The 22,326-nt window shown below is 43.7% G+C and overlaps 1 protein-coding gene across 6 annotated transcripts in view; it reads right to left on the reverse strand.

The window, feature by feature from the left end:
• TEX2 (testis expressed 2) overlaps window positions 1–22,326 on the reverse strand; it is a 95,423-nt gene that overhangs the window by 1,576 nt on the left and 71,521 nt on the right. For 4 of the 6 annotated variants that reach the window (XM_059669957.1, XM_059669958.1, XM_059669963.1 and 1 more), the window contains 5 exons: window positions 20,544–20,643; window positions 10,489–10,621; window positions 4,608–4,733; window positions 2,701–2,910; window positions 788–908 (listed from right to left, as the gene is read on the reverse strand). In XM_059669957.1, coding sequence (XP_059525940.1) covers window positions 788–908; window positions 2,701–2,910; window positions 4,608–4,733; window positions 10,489–10,621; window positions 20,544–20,643 — 690 coding nt within the window. Of the gene's footprint in view, window positions 1–787; window positions 909–2,700; window positions 2,911–4,607; window positions 4,734–10,488; window positions 10,622–20,543; window positions 20,644–22,326 lie in introns of those variants that run through there. The other 2 variants (XM_059669959.1, XM_059669962.1) reach the window with 2 other exon arrangements.

Consider the following 22,326-nt stretch of genomic DNA (forward strand, 5'->3'; position numbering starts at 1 on the left):
CTTTCCAGAAATTGGTTTTGTTATATTTAATCTATAGCTTTTAAATAATAAAAAGCTTCCATGGCAGTAACTCAAAACTTACCACTACAAAAATACATGTATTTTACAGGTGAAACTCAGTACAAAGTAAATAAGTTGCTAATAGATAAAACCTTGAGAGACAACTGTGCCTCAAATATCTGATTAAAATTGGATAAAAATAGCTCATCCCAGGGCCTGGGCTACACTGCTATTAACTTTTGGTGGAGAACACAGAAGACAGGCTTGGAGAATGAGCTCTTAGGAAACTCCAAGACTGCTGTAGAAGATCCACAGGGGAGGGACAGGTCTGGTGCATCTTTAGACCCCCGGGACAGGGGTAGCTGTTCCCAGAAGGGTTTCTAAAGAATGAACAAACTGAGCAAAGTGGGTATCACACAGAACGGGAGCAACTTTGCTGACCATGGGTGGGTGCTACTAGCTGGCCAATTTCAGGGCCCACAAAATCCAAAGATGGACCCAGCAGGCAAAGGGCTTAACCTTCGCCAAGCCTACTGGTAGAAGAGGATCATTTTGTTCTTTGGCCCTACCTTTTGGGTTTCCCTTTTGAAGACCACTTAACAGTGTGCTGTGGATGAGTTTCAGAGTTTCTGAAACCACCTGAAGTTTACACCTGTTTGATCATATGTGTACTTTCCTGGGATGAGGCTCCTCAGAGGAGGATCCTGACCCACATGAAGTTCAGAGCCTCTGTTCTCTACCCAGAGCTAGCCTCGGTGTGCAACACGAGATGACAGTGCAGGTGTACCTGAAACTCTTGCTCCAGTTTCTTCTCTATCCAGTCTGTCACATGAACTAAAGTCACTTCTCTCTCTCCAAGTTTTGGCCGAGCTTTCAGCTCCACATATGGTGGCTTCCGGAAACCATACCTTTTTAAAAAAGACAAATAATAACCACATTTAGAAGCAAAGAAAGGAAGCAGACAAGTACCAACAGCACACATTCCTCATTTACACAGGCCTTTACCACTATTTAACCATTCTCATTCTGGTAACCCCTCTGGAAAGTAATTCAGCACAGTAACTATGATCTGAACTCCCTGTGTCCTGAGCCATGTGTAGGGCTGTGATGATCTGAGAACAGTTCTGACAAATGGCAAACCAGGAAGCCCCAAAGGAAAAGTCAGTGACCTGGGCTTGGTTCTCCTAAAATGGGAACAACCTTTTTGTCTATATATATATACACATATATATATATTATAAAACCCAAAATATACAAGTGTATAAAGCAGAAAGTGAAAGTGGCTTTCTGAATATCACTCCCAAGATGGGACACTGAGAGAAGTGGTCATGTTCCTCACACCTAATATGCATGTGTAAAGAGAACATTCCATAGCCTTTTTCATTCCACACTTCCTACTACACTTACTATGGCTTCCAAACTATCTAAAAACTTCAATTTGTCATGGACCAATGTTTTAAAAACTACATAAAAATGTCAAGTTGCTATAAATGTCCTAAACATCCTAAATATCTAGACTTATCTTTGTGGATCATTAATAAATGGTTCAGCATTTGAGCATGCATCCTAGAGGCCTTCAATTTTATCTCCCATTGAGCAGTGGCATTTATAATTGATAAAGCTTAGAAGGGAAAGAAATGTTATCAACTCTTAGTATTTAAAAGCATTTTAAATTACGTTTGGAAGACTGTACAGAAAGGTATTAACTGGTTATTTTTGGATGATAAGATTATAGACTTTTTCCCCTATGAAAATATTGCTTTATTAATAACATCTAAAATGACATTTTAAAGTTTTTACTGGGAGACACCGATAAATCATTAACTGATGAGTCAATTCAAAAATCCTCTGGATCATCCCCACAAACTCTCCTGAACACAGGATGTGTACTACTAGCATATTGGTTTCACTCTATGATAGAACAGAGCTTTTTCATTCGAGTGCAGTTCATGGTACCATGGGGTCTCTTATGCAATCCTGTATACACTTACATTTTATAGGACATGGAATGTCAATTTTAAATTAAGATTCACAGAGTGATTTTCTTCTGCTGGACCCATGAGTAATTTATTTCAGTGATTCTCAATCCTGGCCAGTTCCTAAATCCCTCAATCCTGGGCACTGGGCTGGCAATATCTTTAACAAATCCCTCTGTAACTGTGATATATAGGTGGGTTGAGAACCGCTGGTTCATTCAGTTACAACTCCTTGAATAGACCTCCTACCACAGTTCCAAAGCGCATATGCTCTTCCCTCCTGACATCTAGGCCCGACTCAAGGAGTCTTCCCTAAACGCCTGGGACTCTGTTGCATGTGTGATCCCATCTGTAAATGGCACCTATCTCCAAGGATGCTGTGAGGACTGCCCAGGTCAAAGAGCTACACCTGGGCCAGGCACAGAAGAAGAGCTCTACACACGGCAGCTGTTCTTACTGGTGGATACAGTTGGCTTTAGAGAGGAGGATGATCAGGAATAGAAACAGCTCATCCCATCAACTTCACCTACTAACCTTGTGAAGGTGAATCTTTAAATGTGAATTAACCATTCGCAGAAGAAAGTAGGTTCCATGAAAAAAACGTGTGAAAGTGCTTCTGCCCAGGAGAAGGTACTTTCCATAATGTCAAAGGCAAGCATACTGGGATTTTTATGGTCACGAAACAAGGGGAATCCCAGCCGTCCCTCAGGGCTCCTCTACGTACCATATTCGATCACTTGGGGGAGGTGGAATGTTGACTGCCAAGGTTCCTCTACATTCCTGTACTTCCACAGTTAGCAGCAGGGGTGTATTGGAGACTTCTTCAATCTTCTTTTTAATGAACTCTGTCTCCGTTGCTTTTTGGAAATATTTTGACTTGGTAATTTTATCAACAAACCTCATAATCTTACTTGTTCGATGACCTCCAACATACCTTTAAATGAACACAAATAGGTGTTATCTCTACCGAATAGGTCATTAGCACATTCCCCCAAGTCAGGACAATAAAAAATGTTGTGAAACATTGCTAAACGTCCCCCGGGCTGCAAGTTTTACCCCAGGTAAAACTTCTACTTCAGACAAGGTAGAAACCTCACACAGAGCTGAGTCTTGACAACGGAGGGTCACACCAAGTTCTCATAGGGCAAACTGAGGAGGCATCTCATGTTTACAGAGCTCACATACTGAATATAAGTCCAATGTCCTCTTAGAGAAATCTCACCATCTCTAGATGGCACTAAGAAATCATACTTCATGGACAGGGACAAAAAACACAATTTTTTAATGACTGCGTTTTAGGTGGCATACCAACTTTGGCAACCACTTTTTAAAGGGCTTAGGAACTTCTAAAGAAAAATGCTACACCAAACTGACATGCCAGCAGGCCAAGAAGCCAAGCTTTTGTATTCAGTCATGTCTACCATAAGACTGCCCTAAGAAGACAGGATAGTTGCTTTTTACAGTCCTCCACAGTTCCAGAGTGTCAGGAATAGTATGTCTATGTGTGTGGAGAAAAGCAATCATTCCTAAGAAGGTCAAGTGGGTAGATTTTAAATAATGCACTCAAACTTTAGAACCAACTCCTCAAACATCTGGGTTCTCTTTTTATCTTCTGTAGGATTTCAAAAGTGAATAGGCTGATATTTTCTTACAGATGCTTCTGGCTTCTTTATAATCTATAACTTGAGGCCCAGCGGAGGCATACTGCAGGGGGCTGGGGACCTGCGCCTGACCCATGTAGCACCGCCTGCCGTGTTGTGTCCGCTGGGGTGGGGGCAGGCGCTCCTGTGTGTTGTGTCTCCGCTCCGGCCTGCCCCCAGCCCCAGCTTCCCCATAGCTGCTGGAGTGGGGGGCGGCACGCAGTCCCCTCCCGCCCATCTGCGTGCAGCTCCTCCTGAACGGTCGTGATGCTCGGCTAATTAGCATATCCCTTGTTTATATAGATAATAATAAAAACATAATATGCTAATTAAACCGGACTTCCTTCTGGACGAAGCCAGGGCTGTGAGGGAAGCCCTGGTCCTGAGTGCCAGAGGGACACTGGTGCCGGCAGCCGGGGGAAGGAAGGCCTACTCTTGCACGAATTTTATGCATCGGGCCTCTAGTCTTTAAATAATGAAAAGATGTGCACAGAGTGGCTGTTTAAGCACTTTGATCATTCCACAGTCCAAGTAACAGGCAAAGAGAGTCCCAGGAATGAAGTTCATGATCCAAAAGATCAGCTAAGTGATCCAGTTTAAAAATTCACCAAAGAAATGGCCTGAATGTCTCAGCTTTGTAGGAATTAGCAGCTGGACAAAGCGTCGTCACCCAACTGAAAGGGGAGTAATGCTCTCCACCGAGCACCAGGGGGCGATGTTGTATAATTTCTGCTACTTGTGATAGCAGCTCTTCAATTCTATTATTTACTCCAATGGCCCAAGAAAGCCATTTTGTTTGGGACCCTCTTAAGTAAAGAAAACTATATGGGTTTTTTTGCTTTGGGGCCTGGAATTCAGACAAGCCACTGACTTTAGGTTATTAATGCAAAACCCATTCACTCAATGTGTGGAAGAAGGAAGATCACAGAGGAAAAGGGAAAAAAAAACCTCACCCCAACTTTTTGCCCTGACTGCTGGAGACCCCACTCACCCTTCGGCCCCTGGGAGAAGTGGTTTGTCTCCCACACTGGGCTCTGGTGCATCATCTTCCTCAGAGGAGCCAGCACTGGAGGACTCCTCATCGCTGTCAGCCAGACAATACGCCCGGGGCCTGCAACTGAAGAGGACAGAGTCATGACTGCAGCCTTCCCATCACCTAGGCTCTGCTTAGAAAGAGAACACAGCCACTCCACCACCACCACCACTACACAAGTCATCACCCAACCCAAAAAGAGGAGGCCCAATCCAAGAGTCCTGGGACTGGACTGGTTACTTGGGAGATATTTCAGCGCCAAGTCCCCTGGAAGGAACACAGAGGACTTGGTTCTGAAGAGTGCACTTCTGAGCATGCATCAGGACAGATGGTGGGAGTTTGGTGCAGTCAACACAATGCAGTGAGTTCATCAACAGTACAGCAATAGCCAAATGGAGGGTGAATGGAAAGAATGATGGTTGTTGCAAGGGTGAGGTGCCAGCTTATGGTGGAGACATGACCATCCCTCACCAATGACGGGGATGTCCAGGCAAGTCCCCTGACTGGCTGACTTAAAAAACTAAGACGCTTTCTGGTTTTGTTACTTCCAAATTATTTAGACTCAACACCCCTTCTTATTCCATACCTGGCCCAGCTACTGAAGGTCACAGAAAAAGCCAACAACCAAACAACCACAGGGCACAAATCTAAAGGGACTCTAGGAAGCAATTAACATGAGGACCCAAGTACTGTCCCAGAGAAGTACAAATTTAAAAACCATTAAAAAAACAAGGTAATAAAAAGCCTCATTGGAGAACAATGTCTTTTGTTAATCTTTCCAGGTTGGATATGCAGTTTCCAGAAGCATGAGGGCTGCTGGATTACCAAGCAGCAGTGAGTGAGTGATCAAGGTTCCCCACTCAGGGTCACTAGGGGTTCTTGGCTGACCTTCAGCCCCACAAAAGCAGCTCCCTTCCTGGATGATGGCTTCACTTCAGGGAGGCAGACGGGTAGGGCCCAACTTTGAGGCTCAGAGACTTAACTGGGACAAAATGAACGAAGGACAGAGGAGTTTCTGAACACCAGTAAGCAACCAAATGGTCACTAAGCAGAGGCGAGGCCTTGTATTTTTGACAAGGACAAAATTACCAGGACAGGCAGTAGAACTTAGGCCCCATCTCTCCGCAGATACAAGCCTTTGGGGTTTTCCTCTGATGTTGCCCTTGGGCCACCAGAAGAAGCCTATGGGGCAGTCATCTCCTAGCCGCCAGGAGCCAAGGGCACCCAAGGGCAGAGCACACACGCTGGTGTGGGCTTGAAGGCCTAGCAAGAGGCTCCAGCACTAGGCGGGCAGGACTGAAATCTCCGCCCCTGAAACAGGAGCCTGGCTGTAAGAGGACCCCAAGAGTGTCCTCCCTGGCAGGACACCGGGATCCTCAACTCCAGCTCTGAAACATTAGAGCCAGCCCTTTAGCCAACAGGCCTGAGCGTAGTGTTAAAGGGAAACTCCCTCTGCAGACACAAAAGCCTCTTGTCTCTGGCCACGGAAACAGCAACAGCACCTAACTGACTTGTTATTCCTCCTCCATCAGAGGCCCAGCTGGTCCCGGAAATGTGTGTTTGCTGGTCACAAAGTGACTTCAGAGTTTTCCATGGCCAGACAGCCCTCATTAAAGCTTTTTTTATTTTGACTGTACATAACAAAATATAATTTCCAATAGAGCTAAACAGGGTCTTAAGATGAGGCAAGTCAGGGACACAAATCCCCAAGGATAACACAAACATCTCAGAAATGTATCCTTCTCTACCAGTAGTGACTGGGCTCCCTGGCTCCCACCCAGTGCTGCCAGGTAAGGCTTCTGTATCCTGCCTGCTCCTCATCCACCAGCACGAAAGGCTGCCTCAAGATCTGGGACCACAGTGAAACCTGCTGAGCCACTGCCCCCTCTTGTCCCCACCCTCATCTGTCATCTGGCAGCCTCCAGACTGGGCAGAAGATGCCGAAGGCCAAGCACTGCAGTGAGCTATCAGGTTCCCGAATTAATCCTCCACAGGACAGAGAAGAGGACAAATTTTGTGTCTGGAAGTTAATAATTTAGACAATGCTATATCAGTTAAAGCAGATCAGATGACACAAAATTCTGATTTTGGCCAAATGTTACCTCTACTCTCTGCAGGGGGAGCTATTTTGTGTGGCACCCAATACTTACTAATTAAAAGTGTAACTAACTGGCTGATACTCAGTTTTATAACTGAACATGCATTTTATGATCTCAATCTATGATGTCAGCATGAACTTCAGAGAAAGACAAACTGCACACACTCTTATTTATATAAGATGTGCTAGAACTAATAAAGCCTAATTTTTAAAAACACACCTCAGAATTCCAGATGAGTGTGATATCCTTTCAAAGAGTCACCTTAAAAGGCTTACTGAGTTTTGCTGCTGCTGCTAAAAATCTTTTTGGAAATATGTTTGGAGCCAGACACATAAGAAAAAGTGAATTATTTTATCACTGATACTCTCTCTCAGACCAAACATTTTATTTCTTGGTTTCACCATTGTTGATGGCTCTGAATGACTTATAGCAATTTCTCACAGATCCAATTGATCTACGAAGCAGGATGATTTTCTGTCACTCAATAGTTAAAGGAATGTCACAGATTTGAAGCAATTCTAAAAAAGCAGCTCCAGAATACTTTAAGACTGAAAGTTTAAGTGAAAGAAGCATAATTAGATTAACAGCCCAGTAAGGTGACTGCTTTGTGGGGGCCACACTCATACAGCGCATTCTTTTTTTTTTTTTTTTTTTTAGTTAAGAGAAATCTGTCCCACAGACACACATGTGCGTACATCCACAGAGCCGGACCTAGTCACAGTGTCTCAGGTGGAGTGGTGGTGGTGGTGGTGGTTCAGGGTACACTGTGGACTAGTGACCCAGCATGGGGACAGAGGGGCCCCTATGTGTGGACTTAAATACTGTGCCCAGGCTAAAATGGTAGAGCATGAACAGGCCAAGTGCCTTACAGGAAGTGCCCCACTCCAAGGCCACCTGTCATTAAAGAGCAGCCAACACACAGAACATTTCCCTGACCGGCTCACTTTGGCCTTTTCAGGCAATTCCTAAAGTTAAGGCTGCTCAGTTTACTACCTGAATTCTACTGAGTACATTACTGCCTCAAATTTATGTTAACTATGCATGTAACAAGAGGACTACCTGGGAAATAAAAAGACTAAAGGAAAAACGTCTGCAAATATAAAGTGTATGCACATTTCAAAGGGAAAAGGACTTCACTGGAATAAAGCAATATTGACTTGAATTTCTCATCATCACCCTGAGGGTAATGACGGGAAGATGGGAACCAGCCTCTACCAGTAAGTCGGACTTCTCACAGGTTGAGCAGCATTTCCTCAGACTCCCCAAGGGCACAATCATTTGCACACTTGAAGGAAGCTGAGAAGAGCAGGGAGATAGAGCAGAGACCCTGCCAGAGCGTCCCATCCCGGGAACAAGCCCTTGCCTGAAAGTGAGGCCCTTGACTGGCAGCCACAGAATACAGGGAGCGCCTGGAGGGAAAGGGCTGCTGCTGGCCAACTTTCCAGACATTCTGCGCTTTAGAGAGGTTTAACATCAAGAAGATGTCACCACCAGAGATCACATGCTTAATAACGGCTAAGTGCACACTGACTTCTGTCTCTCCTCCAGCATGTAGCCTCGGTGATTCCGTGCACTCAGCACTGAGGGAGTGAAGAGTGGATCAAGAATCACTTCTGGGATGAGGTTCTTAGCTATGGGTGGGCTTTCAGAGGCTCTTGATGCTCCCAGAAATTGTGAGCCAAATGGAACACATGTAAGCATTTTCTGGGAGAAGGACCCAGAGCTCTCAGAATTCCAAAAGGGTGTGTTATGCAAAAAAAGGGTTAAGGGCTCATCTGCCCAGGCTTTTGGATTGTATGCTTTTAAAATTAAGTGACAGTCAATTACATGTCAACATAAAATTTAACACCTTCACAGGAAGGAGCAAAACATGTTATAACAGATTCTACTGGGGGGGAAAACGAGCTTTAGGTATATATTACAAATTCAATATAATACCATTGCAAAAGCAGAGGATTTTTTTTTCACACAGTCTAGGGAAGATTGTTTACTCAGAAACATATCCATCCTCTGATCAACTATTTTATGAACCTGAAATTGTGCCAAGAGAGCTGGATGAATAATAGTTAACATGAAGCACCTCCGTGGCAAGGATCTCAGAGACCTGGCTGTCCTGGGGCTCCACTTGCTACCCCAAACCTCACCCCCTTCCAATGGAGTCCCAGCAGCTCTTGTGCCAGCACAGGCTGTTCCCAGAAAGGGCTCCTTGTACAAATGCTGCTGACGAGTGTTTGTAGTGCCGTGCTCCCGCTCAGATAGACCTCATGTTCAAGACTGTTCCTGCCTGACACGCTTCATTTTATAGGCAGCTGGTTCTGCCACTCTTACCATGAGGCTGGACTGATGATGCTCAGGCGTGCACAGTGATGGGGGATGTGTGGAGTGCAGGGACATAAGTTGAGTCTGACCACAGAACTAGATCCCCCAGCAATTCAAATCAAGGAAGTTTGTCTGACTTTCCCTGCCAGGAAAGCCTCTTAAGTACTCCTGATCTCAATCCTCTCAGGTCTACAAACGGAGCCTTTATGTCCAGGAACATGATGAAATGACAAGCTTCCTAGTGGCGTCACATGGGATCAAATAAGACAGCACTGACAGGGTATGAAATGCTACATGGAGACTTGATAAATACCACTCACCAGAAAATACAATCCACAGATTGCCGAATCCAAACACATTTTAACAAATCGAAAAATGAAAGGGAAATAGCACAGATTAAGGTTAGATTGCATACAGCAGGTGAAATTCTCCAATTATTAAAATAGGTACATTTCATTAAGTAACTTGGATAAATCAGAATCATCAAGTAAAAGAACATTCTCATTGAGAATAATGTATGACCCAGCTCCCACACTGCTATTAACACAATATAAATAGAAGTATTAGGTCAGTATTATAACTAAGCAAAAATTTAAGTCTGTGTCTTATATTTAGACTCTGAGAAAGTGCTCCCTGTGAAATGTTCCTGTCACCGCACTGTTAATTCTATGGGGGGCTAAAGATGTGAGAAGCAGACTCCAATCAGCATTTTCAGTTTGGACAAAACAATTATATAATTTAAATTTGTAGTTAGTCATTTAAAAGGTGTATGGGAATGTAAAATTTCCAGCTTATCCATTGTAAGCATTTAAGAAAAAAAAAAAGCAAACATTATTAATTAGCTTATAAATTTGAATATTTACTAAACTCTGGGCAACAGATGCAGTATCTTCTACAAAGAGAAGCATTTGCTAAACAAGTCAATATTGTATTATTTAGGGAAAATGCATCTCACAACACTTCAGGAGCACCCTCTTGGCTATAAAGTCAACCACTAATTGTAGTTGACAGACTACAAAGCAGACAGACCCCCTATGGGCCATAGCCTTGCCCACGTGTGGCTGTTTGTGGCAGTAAGTTGGAGGAGGTACTTTCTGAGTGACAATTTTCTTTACAGAGCATTTTACTGCGTATACAAGCCTGCCCTGCTGGTCTCAGTCAGTGATGCCTTCTGGAAAATCGATACTATGTGCCCCACCAGCAGCACTGAGGCCAAAAGGCACTGAGTGGAGGTGAGGACTCACAGTGTGCAGGGTGAAACTAGGGAACCATTCCCTGAAACCCTCTGTGGTCCAGAAGCACTTACATGGAATGTTTCTCTCTCAACATCAGGGACGACTACACGTCAAAGCTGCTTCTCAAAGGCTGGAGGGAGAGTTGGTTCCCCAGGGTTGGGTTAGTAAAGTCATATAGCCCCTTACCCTTCTTTGCCAATTTCTCCAACCTTCAGTGCTTCAACAAGAGGCTCTTTACCTAGTTTGGTCAAATTCATTTTGGTCTCAAGAGTCATCAGAAAGGACCCATTGTAGGACATTTCCAAATCGATCCAGAGTCCTGGAGAAATGGTGAAAAAACAGAAGGTTTTTCCCCCCCAGAAAAACATGACTGCACATGACAATATAAACATTTATATTTGAAAGTATCTAAATTGGTATCACATTGAAAGTCTATAGATATACAAATACAGATATAGGCACGCAAGAGGAACTCATGAGGAGAAAAGCCTTTGGAAAAGCTGCAAGCAACTGGCAAACTGCTGGCATCTCACTATCATTGAAACTGTCACAGTGAGCTCAGTGCACATGTTAGCCTGGGGTCCCATCCTCTGGGCTCTTCTCATATAGTAAGAGGATGGCTTGACCCAGGGCAAAGCCAGGACAAGGTGTGCTGATTCCCAGCCAGTTACAAGGCAGAAGAGAGGTGCAAACAAGACACTTGACTGCAAGCTGGGCTGTTCTTTAAAGACACATGCAAGAGCCCTGGCTGGCATGGCTCTGTGGTTAGAGTGTTGGTCTGCCCACCAAAGGGTCTCGGGCTTGATTCCCAGTCAAGGGCACATATCTGGGTTGCAGGCTGGCTGCCTGGGCCCTTGGTCAGGGTGAGTGGGAGGCAACCAGCCCATGTCTCTCACAAGCCTCTCCCCCTCCACTTCCCCCTCCCCCTCTCACTTTCTGTCTCCCTCTCTCCCCCTTCCACTCTCTCTGAGAAGCAATGGGGAAAAAATATCCTCCGGTGAGGATTAACAACAACAACAAAAAGGACACATGTGAAAACCACTGTCTTCCTTAAAATAATCTAAAATTGTAGGGGCAGAAAAGACAGGGACGCAGAAAAGACAGGGACACAGAAAATGGTTCAGACTTAGCTTGGTATAATAAGGACAGTGACAAAAATTTTTAGAACCCTTTCCTTTCTGGAAATTGCCTAATAATGGAAACAAAAGAATTAATGTTCGAGCCACAGGATTATCCAAATAAAGAACCTATTCCTTGGAAAAGCTACTGTCAATGAGATCATATCTAAGAGCAGCTCACTGGGATGGCCCATCAGCACAAATCTAAAATGCAAACAAGGACCAGTCACCTCAGGCAGGACCTCCTTCACCAACATTCTATGGCTCGGCAGGTAGGACAGAATAGACTGGGACTGAAGCGCCATAATATCTCATGGACTTTCAATCAAAATATGATCCTTCAAGTGGGTGTTTAAATGTTAATAAACTTTCAGAGATCCTCAGAAGACAAATGACAACATTTAAAGGAAGCAGGAAATTAATCTAAAACTATTGTTCATACACAGCAGCATTTTCAAACAATTACAGTAAATAACCTATCTTCCATTTGGCCACAATCTCAGCTAAAAGCTTTGCTTAACCTCAAGAAGCACTAATGGTATATAATTCCTCACTAAAGGCAGAATAATTTCCAATTTGTTTTCAACAAATTCTTTTTATCATAATTGAAGGTACTCATTTCCCATGAATGACCTGGTTTAATTAAGTGACATGTAGACCAATTATGATTGTCTTCTTTGCTTTATTTCATGCTTACATTAAGCAGTTAGAAATCATCAATTAGCTTGCTCTGCAAAGGTACTGTTACTGGAAGTGAAGGGCACATCTGTTTTCATAAAGACATTTAGTCATTTACCACTTCCAATAGAAGAAGGATCAGGGCAAAAGGCTTGATATTAATAGATTTTAAACTCAATATAAAAAGGACATCAATAAAGAAAATATTTATTCTATATCTCCAGCTTTATTTAACTCAAGAATCAATAGACTCAAATTATCTGGTTGCTGTATGTCTTTAGACATAATCATTTCTTTTGAAAATTCTAGTCAGGTTTTCAATAAATATTAATAGTATGTATTTCCTTTGAAGATTGTTATATTAAAGCCATCAGAATTTTACTTCTTATAAAGTGAAGGTTTTGTTTGTCTTGTTTTTTAAATGCGGGGATATAGATATAGGCTTAGTAGGCTTCTGGCCCATACCCCAGTCATTGGGACATCCCCTCAAGTGACAGGCTCCCGTACCCTACCTTATGGAACCGGAGGCAGGGAAGAGGAGGAAAGAGCATATGGAGCCCAGTCACATGGAAGTTCCTGACCTTTGTGCTCCGGCCTCATTTGCACAAGGGAGACCGCACTGATGTGTGTAGCCCAGTGCCCGGAACATCCTAGCCAGGCTCTCCCCTTTCTCTGCCAACGCCAGCCCACTTCCTTACTTCCACAACTCCTTGCTCCAGCCTAGTTGTTGCCATGGCAGACGGGCCAGACCAGAGGAGGCTGCAGGGCCAAGAGGGAAGAGGCTGCATTGGGCAGCCAGAGAGCATGTCTGGGCGAGGGAGGGGACGAGAGGTGGGCATCTGACTGAGCCTCAGAGTGGGGGACAGGGTCTTTTTTATATCATTGTATATGTCCCATGAGCTCACTCATGGGGTCTTGCTCAGTTTTGGTTCTCAGTGAAAATGTGAAGGAGTCAAGAATGGTTTGAAAACCTTTAAAAATAGATATAAACTGCAAATATTCCAACAAATTAATATGATGTGCTTGCATTCTGATGAGGGAAAGGTGACAATTTTAGCACTAGGAGCAGAAAAACTCGCTTCTGTGACAAGAGTCAGCAGGCAGAAAGCACCCTGAAAACCGTGAAGCACAACAACCTGGAGCCGAGGCCAACTGGTTACATAACAGGTGAGTCAGAAGGCTGCTGCCTTGTGAGGCTGAAAGATGGAAATTAACAGTTTCTAGAAAGGCTGTCTTCCCATTGGGGATAAATGTAACAACAATGGGAAGATGGGACACACACTGCTCCATGAGTGGTGTCTTAACTCTAAGGGAGCTGAATGCTACTCATCTAGATGAATGTAGTTACAGAGTTGCTTCTTTTGTGCTCTTAACAAATGTTAAGACTTTATTGTGAGGCATTTCATTTAAAATGCTGGTTTCTGTAACCATCTGCTCTTGGTAATGCTCAAGGACAAAAAACAGAAGTTGAGGAGGACAATATTTTAAGCCTCTAAATAGGAGTAAGCAGTCAGTCCTGAGAGGTTCTCGGAAAGGACATGAACACAAAGTCCTGTCTCATCTTGGGCTGCAATAACAACATACCATACACTGGGTGACTTAAACCACAGACACTTATTTCTCACAGTTCTGGAGGCTGGAAGTCCAAGATCAAGGTATGGCCAATTCAGTTCCTAGTGAGGGCTCTCTTCCTGGCTTGTAGATGGCCACCTTCTCACTGTGTCTTCACAAGGCAGAGACAGAGCAAGCTAGCTCTCTGGTCTTTTCTTATGAAGGGCATTAATCCCATCATGAGCAACCTCCCTCATGACCTCATCTAAACCTAATTAATTACCTCCAAAGGCCTTACCTCCAAATACCACCGAATTGCAGGTTAGGGCTGCAACATAAATTTGGAGGGAGGAGGGACACAAACATTCAGTCCTTAACAAATCCCTATAAAACCGGCACTTTATTCTGCAACATGGGAAACACAACTGACAAGGACAATAGCGAACTTCAATGAGTCTTCATGCAAGAGCCTGTGAGCAGCTCCGATGACTGTTTTTCACTCTACAGCTTCAGAGAAAAGGATCAGTTACCACCACCACCACTACTAAGAGGGAGACTGCAGCAAAAGTTATCCCTCTATCCTAAAGTGCTTATTGAGTCCTTAATGCAAGGTATCAGGAAGTTTACGCCTGAAGGAGAAGAAAGATACCTGTGCCACCTGGTGCAGATCAGAGTGCGGGTATCACCAGAGATCATAAACAGCCGTGCGAGTATCACCAGAGACAACTAAAACAGAGGTTCTTTGGCCTTCGTCCTATATTCTATTTAATAGATTCCATGGCCTTGGGTATAGTTCTTCCATGGCTATATCCACCTAGTAGTTTCACTCAGCTGATCACTGTTTTATTACTATTAAAATAACTAAAAGTCTCATTGGAATAGGTTTAACAGGGCCCCTGTGGCTCAGGAGTTGAGAGAACCTAAAGCCTTGCACGCTGAGCTTGGCCCTCATGTTACCTCATTTCCTCCACCTCTAAATAGTAGTGGTTGATTTTCACTCTGAAAGCATCCAAAGAACAAAACCTCTTAAAATGGAGCATTAATAATATATTACTATGAGCAGATGTTTGAGTTATTCGGCTCTTAGAAGAATTCACCAGTGACTGTTTTGTTCCTGGCAAACAGACTGGTGACATATTACTCAGATACCACAGAAAACTAGCATTTCTTGTATTTGGCTGCATCCTTTAGGATAAATGTCATCTTTAGCGTTGTCTACCTGTAACTGTTCTTGGAAACAGCTCTGCCTTCCAAGGTGGACATAGTTGCAAATCAATCTCCTCTCTCACACCCCTACCAAGATCCACAAATGGGTCTTTTTTCTCCCTTTCTATAAAAGTCTTTTTCTTTCTGCAACATGATCTAGTTAGAGAAGTGTGCATGCCATTCCTGTAAGTACCAAGCCCCACATCTGGCCCTGTCACCATGTTCAGCTCTAGATAGCTGCTGTCCTAATGTTGACTGTTGACACGGGTGTTGCAGCAAGGAATGGGCAGGTCACAGCCTGACTCTGGTTCCAGTTTCTGAAACAATCAGTTGGAAGAGTATCTTTAGACCCATCACCAGGCACCAGGCACTTGAGTTATGGTCCGGAAGATGAGGGGTAGATGGTGGAAACTGCCAGTCATGAGTAAAGGCATCTGAAGACAGACAAGGTTCCTATCCTGGCTGGTTATAGTAACCTTTCTACCTTCAGTTGAAATGTGGGTTGTTATTGTTGGTATCCTGAAATGGGGCAAAATCAGTACAGAAATGCCCAGGGTAGATGCTCAGTGACTATTTGCAGACTTAAATACATGAAGCAAACATCCTGAAGACTAAATGAATTCATCTGATCCTGAGGAGCACAGTCCATATCCTTGGTTCATTCTGACACTGGTCCCAGGCACGAAGATGATAACCTGGCTGACAGAAGAGGTTCCCTACTAGAAAGCTTTTACTAACAACAAGGTTTTGTGACAGCAGCAGACACTAATGGCTTACTATGTGCCACGTGTCCTCTCTGAGCATTTTACATATAACATTTTATCTCCACCACAACTGGAAAAGGGAGGCACTACTGACACCAGTACTTTACGGATGAGGAAACTGAGTCTGAGTGGTTAGTAACTTCCTGAGATCTCACTGCTGGACAGTGAAGAACCAGGGCTCCAACATGGGTGGCTTGGCTGCAGAGCCATTGCTCATGGAGAGCCTCTGGCCTAGAAGCTGAGGAACAGGATGGAAGGTGAGCTGCTGGGAGATCTTTGGCAAGTCACACCCACTCTGGGCTTTGGCCTACACATCACACAGCTACAACCCAGCAGGGTCTGGGCTAGGTTATCTCTGACTATCCTCTCAAGTCTATGTTATCAGTCTGCCCAATTCTTTAAGTGTCTGGTTCTAAATCAATTTTTAACCATAAGAGAAAGAATATTAGGAGAGAATAAACCAAAAATGTACCATAAAGGTAATCCTGGCTCTCTCTGAATGGTGGGGTGATGGGTAGTATTTTTCCTTTTCTAAACAATCCAGTTTTCCCTACAATGAGCAGCTGCTGAATAAATGAGGAGCAAACATTATCTATGCCAACAGAGTTAATAAAACAGCAGGAAAGAGCTTGGCTGAGAGGGGTGGCCTGGTGGATCCCAGAGGCCTGGCCCTGGAGACAGCAGCTTGGGTGTGTATTAGGTGTGGAAAGGGGAGGCCAGTTTTGGGTGGGTTACAGAGACAGGACTCTGGACCTCACTGTACAGCCTGAAAAGAGGAGACCTCCACACACTCCATGGTTAGAGACATATATGGTTTGGGAGGAGTCGGAGATAAGGCAGGAGGTACAAAGCCAGTTTCCAGCCACCTGCTGTTGGTGGGAAGTGAAGATGCCTTGGGTAAGGCAGTTACTTAACTTATTAACTACATAGAAATAGGCTGTGTGCCCCGGAACTTGGACAGGCCAATGTGGTCAATGTGTGATTTTATCGCTCCGTTGCAAGGCCACGAAAGCTGACAATGGCATTCTTCTTTCCATTTATTCTGGTAGCAGTTGCCAGATTTAAGCTGTAGGATGGGTCAACTGAGAGCCCAGCAGTTTGGCCCCAGGCCTGGTGCTCAGAACCACCACTCAGTGCTGCCTAAAGAGGAGCATCTGTAGGACGAGTGATCCAACCAGCTCTGGACCAAATACCTGTCCTGAACCAGGTGCCTCCAAGTAACAAGCACAAGTTAGAAAACATTTTTAAAAAATAGTATGTGTGGGGAGATCCCACGGGAGGTGCCTCTCCCAAGAGCTGGTAAGGCCTCTTCACCCTGGGTTGCCTTTCCCTGGAAGGTGAGCTCTGCTTTTCAGAGTCCGTTTTAGCAAGTCACCCTGATTTTAATTTCGCTGAAAGGAATTTTCCTTAGAGCCATGGAATCCAAAATGTGTATTTCTTTTGTGTTCATTTCTGTTTTACCAACACTTGTATTCTTTGCAGACATGGAAAAATCTAACTTGGTCAAACTTTTAAAACCCACAGGCTTTATGTCTTTATCATACCTTTCCTCCTTTTTTACACAAGCAGGCAGATCTCTAAAATTTGCCCTGAAAGAGTTAAATAAGGAGCAAAGCTTTAATTTATCTTGTGCAGTGATTTTCAATGGGTGTGCCACGAGAATTTTTAAAACATACAATATCTGACTAGTTAGTCAGGGGCACTGCCTTCTTTTCCCTTAGACTGTCAAATAAAAAAAAATGACAACAGCCAGCACAACACTTCGTGTGTGAATGAATCAGAATTATACTTTTTTTTTATGATCGCCAAAAAGACAAATTCTGGTGCACCATAGATTTTTAGTAATTAGTTTATGGGTACCATGAGATGAAAAAGGTTGAAAATCAGTGATCTAGTGAAACATCTCTCTTCAGAGGGACAGGAAAGAGACTGAAGACTTAGATGGTTGGTGAATTTCACTCAGAGCCTGACAGTGTTGCCCTGGGAGGCTGCAGAGTTCAAAGCCAGAGGGACACTCAGATGCAGCAAGGCCCAGCTGTGGCACTGTTCTCTTGTCGTAAGAAATTTCTAATTCAACAAAGGGCGAATTCGGCCCTGAGATAAGAGACTGCCAATGCACTGGAAAACAGAGCATGTACACCTATTAGTTACTTTCTTTAAGCCCATCGCTCAGAAGGGTTATGTTAGCTGATCATTTACCAGCTTGTTACATGCAAGTCAATTCCTAGAGGCAAAGAGTAAAGGGCAACCTAGAGCCTGCTAGAGGCAGAGGAATAAAGGCAACACTTGTACATTGACAATGGAGCGAAGATTCTAGCTACACACTTAACACATAGATGATGTATCCTTTAAAATTTCACATGTGGTTAAGAGAACTCTAGCTAAATTGTTTGCAAAGAATCTTGTCTAGTTTTACTCTTAGTGAACCAGGAATTAACCAAGGAGCACTCAGATTTATTAAAGTGTAGACATAATTTAGTGGTTATAGGTGATCTCAACGCGCAGCATTAGGTGGACTTCTACATTTGCAAATACTACTCTGGTCTACCTTTCCCTGAAATCAATGAGATGCTCGAAACATGACAATATGGGGTCACTATCTTCTGAAACATTGCCACAGAAATAGGGCTACTAATTGTAGCACTAGGAAAAAAAATCCCTTTGAATTTATATTAAATGTATACAACACAGAAAAAGATTTCACTAAATATGGTCAAAGAGCCATCTGATATAGCCATACAGAGATACAAGTAGATGCTAGAATGTCTAAATTTTCCAAAACCTTTACTTCAAAACAAATATCACTCTCTTAAAAAGTTGTAATTATTTTCTTCCCTACTTTGTTCCTGAGCCTTTGGAAGAATAATGTAAATCCAGTGGAGGTAGAAAGAGGTTCACTTGAAAGGGACATTATAGAAAAAAATCAGCTGTTTGCATGATGGGCACATTTTTTCCTGCCTGCTCACAGACTATTCTTGCCTATCTGGCTCAGTCTTCTTTTTACCAAGCTCTTGTGTACTAAATTACCCATCAAGGTCATTTTAAAACTGCCGGGGTCCAACCCCAGCGGGTCCAGGGGTCCCCAAAGGTGTGGACGGAGTCGGCAAAGAAGGAAAGACTCGGAGGCAGCGTTCAGTTGATCAGCATGGTTGGGTTCTATTGCCAGGTTCTGTAGGTTCTCCAGCCAGGTTTGGTCGCCAGATTCTAGTCAGGTTCTCTTGCCAATCTCTGCAGTCAGGTTCAGTCCAGGATCCCCTGCCATGCTCTCTCGCCAGGCTTTGCCTCAAAGCTCCGAGGCCAGTCCCTGTCCAGGATCCTCCGGCATGCTCTCTCCAGCGAAGTTCTTCTGTCTCTAGAGAACGTTCTGTGTAGGTTCTGTGCCTAGGCTCTGTCTCTCTTGGTCCTGTCTTCCAAGCCCTGTCTGAGTTCTGTCTCTTGCTGTCTTGTTCTGAGTTCTGTCTCTCTCTGTCTGGTTACATCTGTATTTATACCAGTTGATTTTAATCCTGTCAATTTCTATTACAAAGGCTAGGGCGTTTCTTATCTCCGTTCCAGGGAGTAAAGATTATGTAGCTTAAGCATGATTGTTTGTAGTGATTAACTACCCACCTGGCACTTAGTTAAGGAGTTCCATCCCCTCCCTGACTTCAGGGAAAAATTCCTACCTGGGGAAACAACCTTTCTAGGAGAGGTGACCTTGGTTAAAACACACAGTGCTAAGGGGAGAAAACATATTAAGAACAGTATGCCATATATGCCAGGTCCCTTGAAACAGCAAGGATGGACCGGCTCCCGGCATAAAACTACATGCCATAAAATACACATAAATCTTTACATTTAGTTAAACTCTCTAAGCATTCTAATCAACTCTTTCTTCCCCAACACACACAAGTAGGCATAAATAATGTCAGCAGCATGTCTTAAAAACCAAATCTGAGAACCTTCCTCCAACAGAGAGACTTATTCTCAAAATATTGTCTGACCATATGTCTTCCTTGTGCCCTAACCGGTTTGGCTCAGTGGATAGGGCGTCAGCCTGCGGACTCAAGGGTCCTAGGTTCGATTCTGGTCAAGGGCATGTACCTTGGTTGCGGGCACATCCCCAGTAGGGAGTGTGCAGGAGGCAGCTGGTCGATGTTTCTCTCTCATCGATGTTTCTAACTCTCTATCCCTCTCCCTTCCTCTCTGTAAAAAAATCAATAAAATATGTATTTTAAAAATATATGTCTTCCTTGTTTAAACACCTAAGTAAGTGCCTTCTAAGAGTGGTAAAAACATCAAGATGTAAAACATGAAGATCAAAGAATCTGCAAACCAGAGGTTGGGGCGAGGTAAAGGAGTGGATATATAGGAGAGGCAACTCCTGGAAAGAGGTCAGGGCTGGGCAGATGCACATGTGAGGCCCAGGACAGGGGAGTGAGGCTCACCCTGCAAGGGCTGCAGCCATACAGAGCAGGGACTGTTTTCTAAGTCACAAAAGCTCAGGCCCCAACTGGCATATGCGTATCTTTGGGCTGAAGGAGGACCTTTCCCCCCCCGCCCCCCCCCCCAAAAAAATATATATATATATCCCCCCAATTGGGGATGTGCCTGCAACCAAGGTACATGCCCTTGACCAGAATCGAACCTGGGACTCTTTAGTCCACAGGCCGACGATCTATCCACTGAGCCAAATGGGTTAGGGCTGAAGGAGGACTTTTTAAGGATCCGAGAGACTAAAAGGAATAGGAGTGGGAGTCCTGATCTATTCCCCATTTATGTGAGGCTGTGACTGTTAAGAACAAAGATAACCAACATGAAATACACGATTTAAAAAGCCCCCAACTCCCTCCAAACACAAAGTCTTGGTATTCAACCTGCAGTGATGGAGACATTTTCACACTCATATAAGTGTCATTCCTCTCTAAAGTCAATTAAGAGTTACCTTGGTGATCAACATAAGGCTTGAAGGCCTGAAGGATTTTTGGCACAGCCACCCCCATGTCAAGTTCCGTCAGAGTTAGCTCATTCATAAAGTAGGGGAGCTGAAGAAAAGAAGTAAACAATGAATGAAACGTTAGTACCCTGGTAAATGTTAGAATTCAACATACTCTCAGAAGGAATGATGGTCAAGGTTTTGGGGACACATTTATTTAACCCAAATTTATTGAGCACATACCACTACTAGGCACTGTACTACGGACAAAGCAGTAGATGAGGGAGAGAAGATCCCTGCTCTCATGGGATTTATCTTGGAGAGACAGAAACAGATAACTAAGTAGACAAATAAGTTCAGAGAGTGGTTAGTGCTACAGAGAAAATAAAACAGGAGAGAGGGATTCTGGGGCATGAGTGGGGTTGGCTATGTTGGCTAAGGAGGCCAGTGAAGGCTTCTCTGAGGAGCAGTGCTTGGCCAGAGACCTGACTGTGGAGAAGGAGCTGGCCATGTTGGTCAGGTTAATAATACCCTGTTGGCTAATGTTTGGGAAAATGGACAGCTCTTAGACTACCAATGGGAGTTAAGAAATTGCTACATTTCTGACAGGCAAAATCACACTGTTTATTGAAATCCTTGAAAAAAACAGCAACACCCACATCCCTTGACCCTGTGCTGACATATTTCATTTGCCCCTGGATTCTAGTTCCTCCCTATACCCCAGGGCTGGCATGAGCAAATCACGCCGATAAGCTCTCTTGCCCTCTGACTTCTGGTTGGACTTGGCCAATGGGATAAACTTGTAGGGAGGTAAGGTACAGAGAAGAGTGCTGTTGGACATTTGTCCCCTCCCTCTATTAAAGGGCACAGCTCCTGTCAGACAGGCAGCACCCCCCACCCCCCCACACACAGTTGCTCCCCACTGCTGCCAGCCCTGGGGTGCTGCACCATCCCTTTTGGTTTCTCTACACAGACCCACACTTTCATAAATCGTGCCTTTATTAAACTCTCCTCTTAGGTTCCTCCATTTGAGCGGGACCCCAACTAATACAGCTAACAGTAGGTACTTACTCTAGAGGAAATAACATAAAAGGATTAATATCATGCTTAGAAATTCCTACTTTGCCTCAAGACTACAGAATTAATTCATCTGTGTTTCCGCCACCTCAATTTATGTATGTGTATTTTTAGAAAATCTTTAGTCCATTCCTAATTTTAGTGTAAGATGTAAGTTAGGGATCCACTTTAATTTTTTTCTAGTAATTAGTGAGGTATCTTAACATATTTATTGAACCACCAATACTTTCACTACTAATGCTACCTTTGAAAATGAGATTCCCAATACACTGGAGACTGTACTGAGCACCCTGCTTTCTATCAGTATCAAACTGCTTTTATTACTGTAACTTTATACATTTTAAAATCTGGCAAGTCCTCTTTTCCCCCAGATTTTCTAATTCTCATGAGTATTTCTCCATTTGAACATTAGATTAATTTTGTAAAATTTAGAATAGATTTTTAAATTAAAGTTATGTTAAACTAGAGGTAGCATCTAGCCAGGCATGAATTTATGCCTATTTTGAGTGGACCTCTTCAGCTGTCCCTCTGCAGAGAAACTTACACACTCTTAGGATTCACCAGTCAGAGAACTTCATCTCTGATATTCTGCAGGTGGGGAAGGCTTAGTGGAAAGAGGTTATAAAGTCTGTGATGGCCAAAGCAGGACTAGAGACAGTATTCAAATGTACATTTCTGAGTTGGTGGTTTCTGTGTTTGGAAAAGCTTTTGCCAA

This window comes from Myotis daubentonii, chromosome 16, assembly GCF_963259705.1.
Source record: "Myotis daubentonii chromosome 16, mMyoDau2.1, whole genome shotgun sequence".
Taxonomy (NCBI): Eukaryota; Metazoa; Chordata; class Mammalia; order Chiroptera; family Vespertilionidae; genus Myotis; species Myotis daubentonii.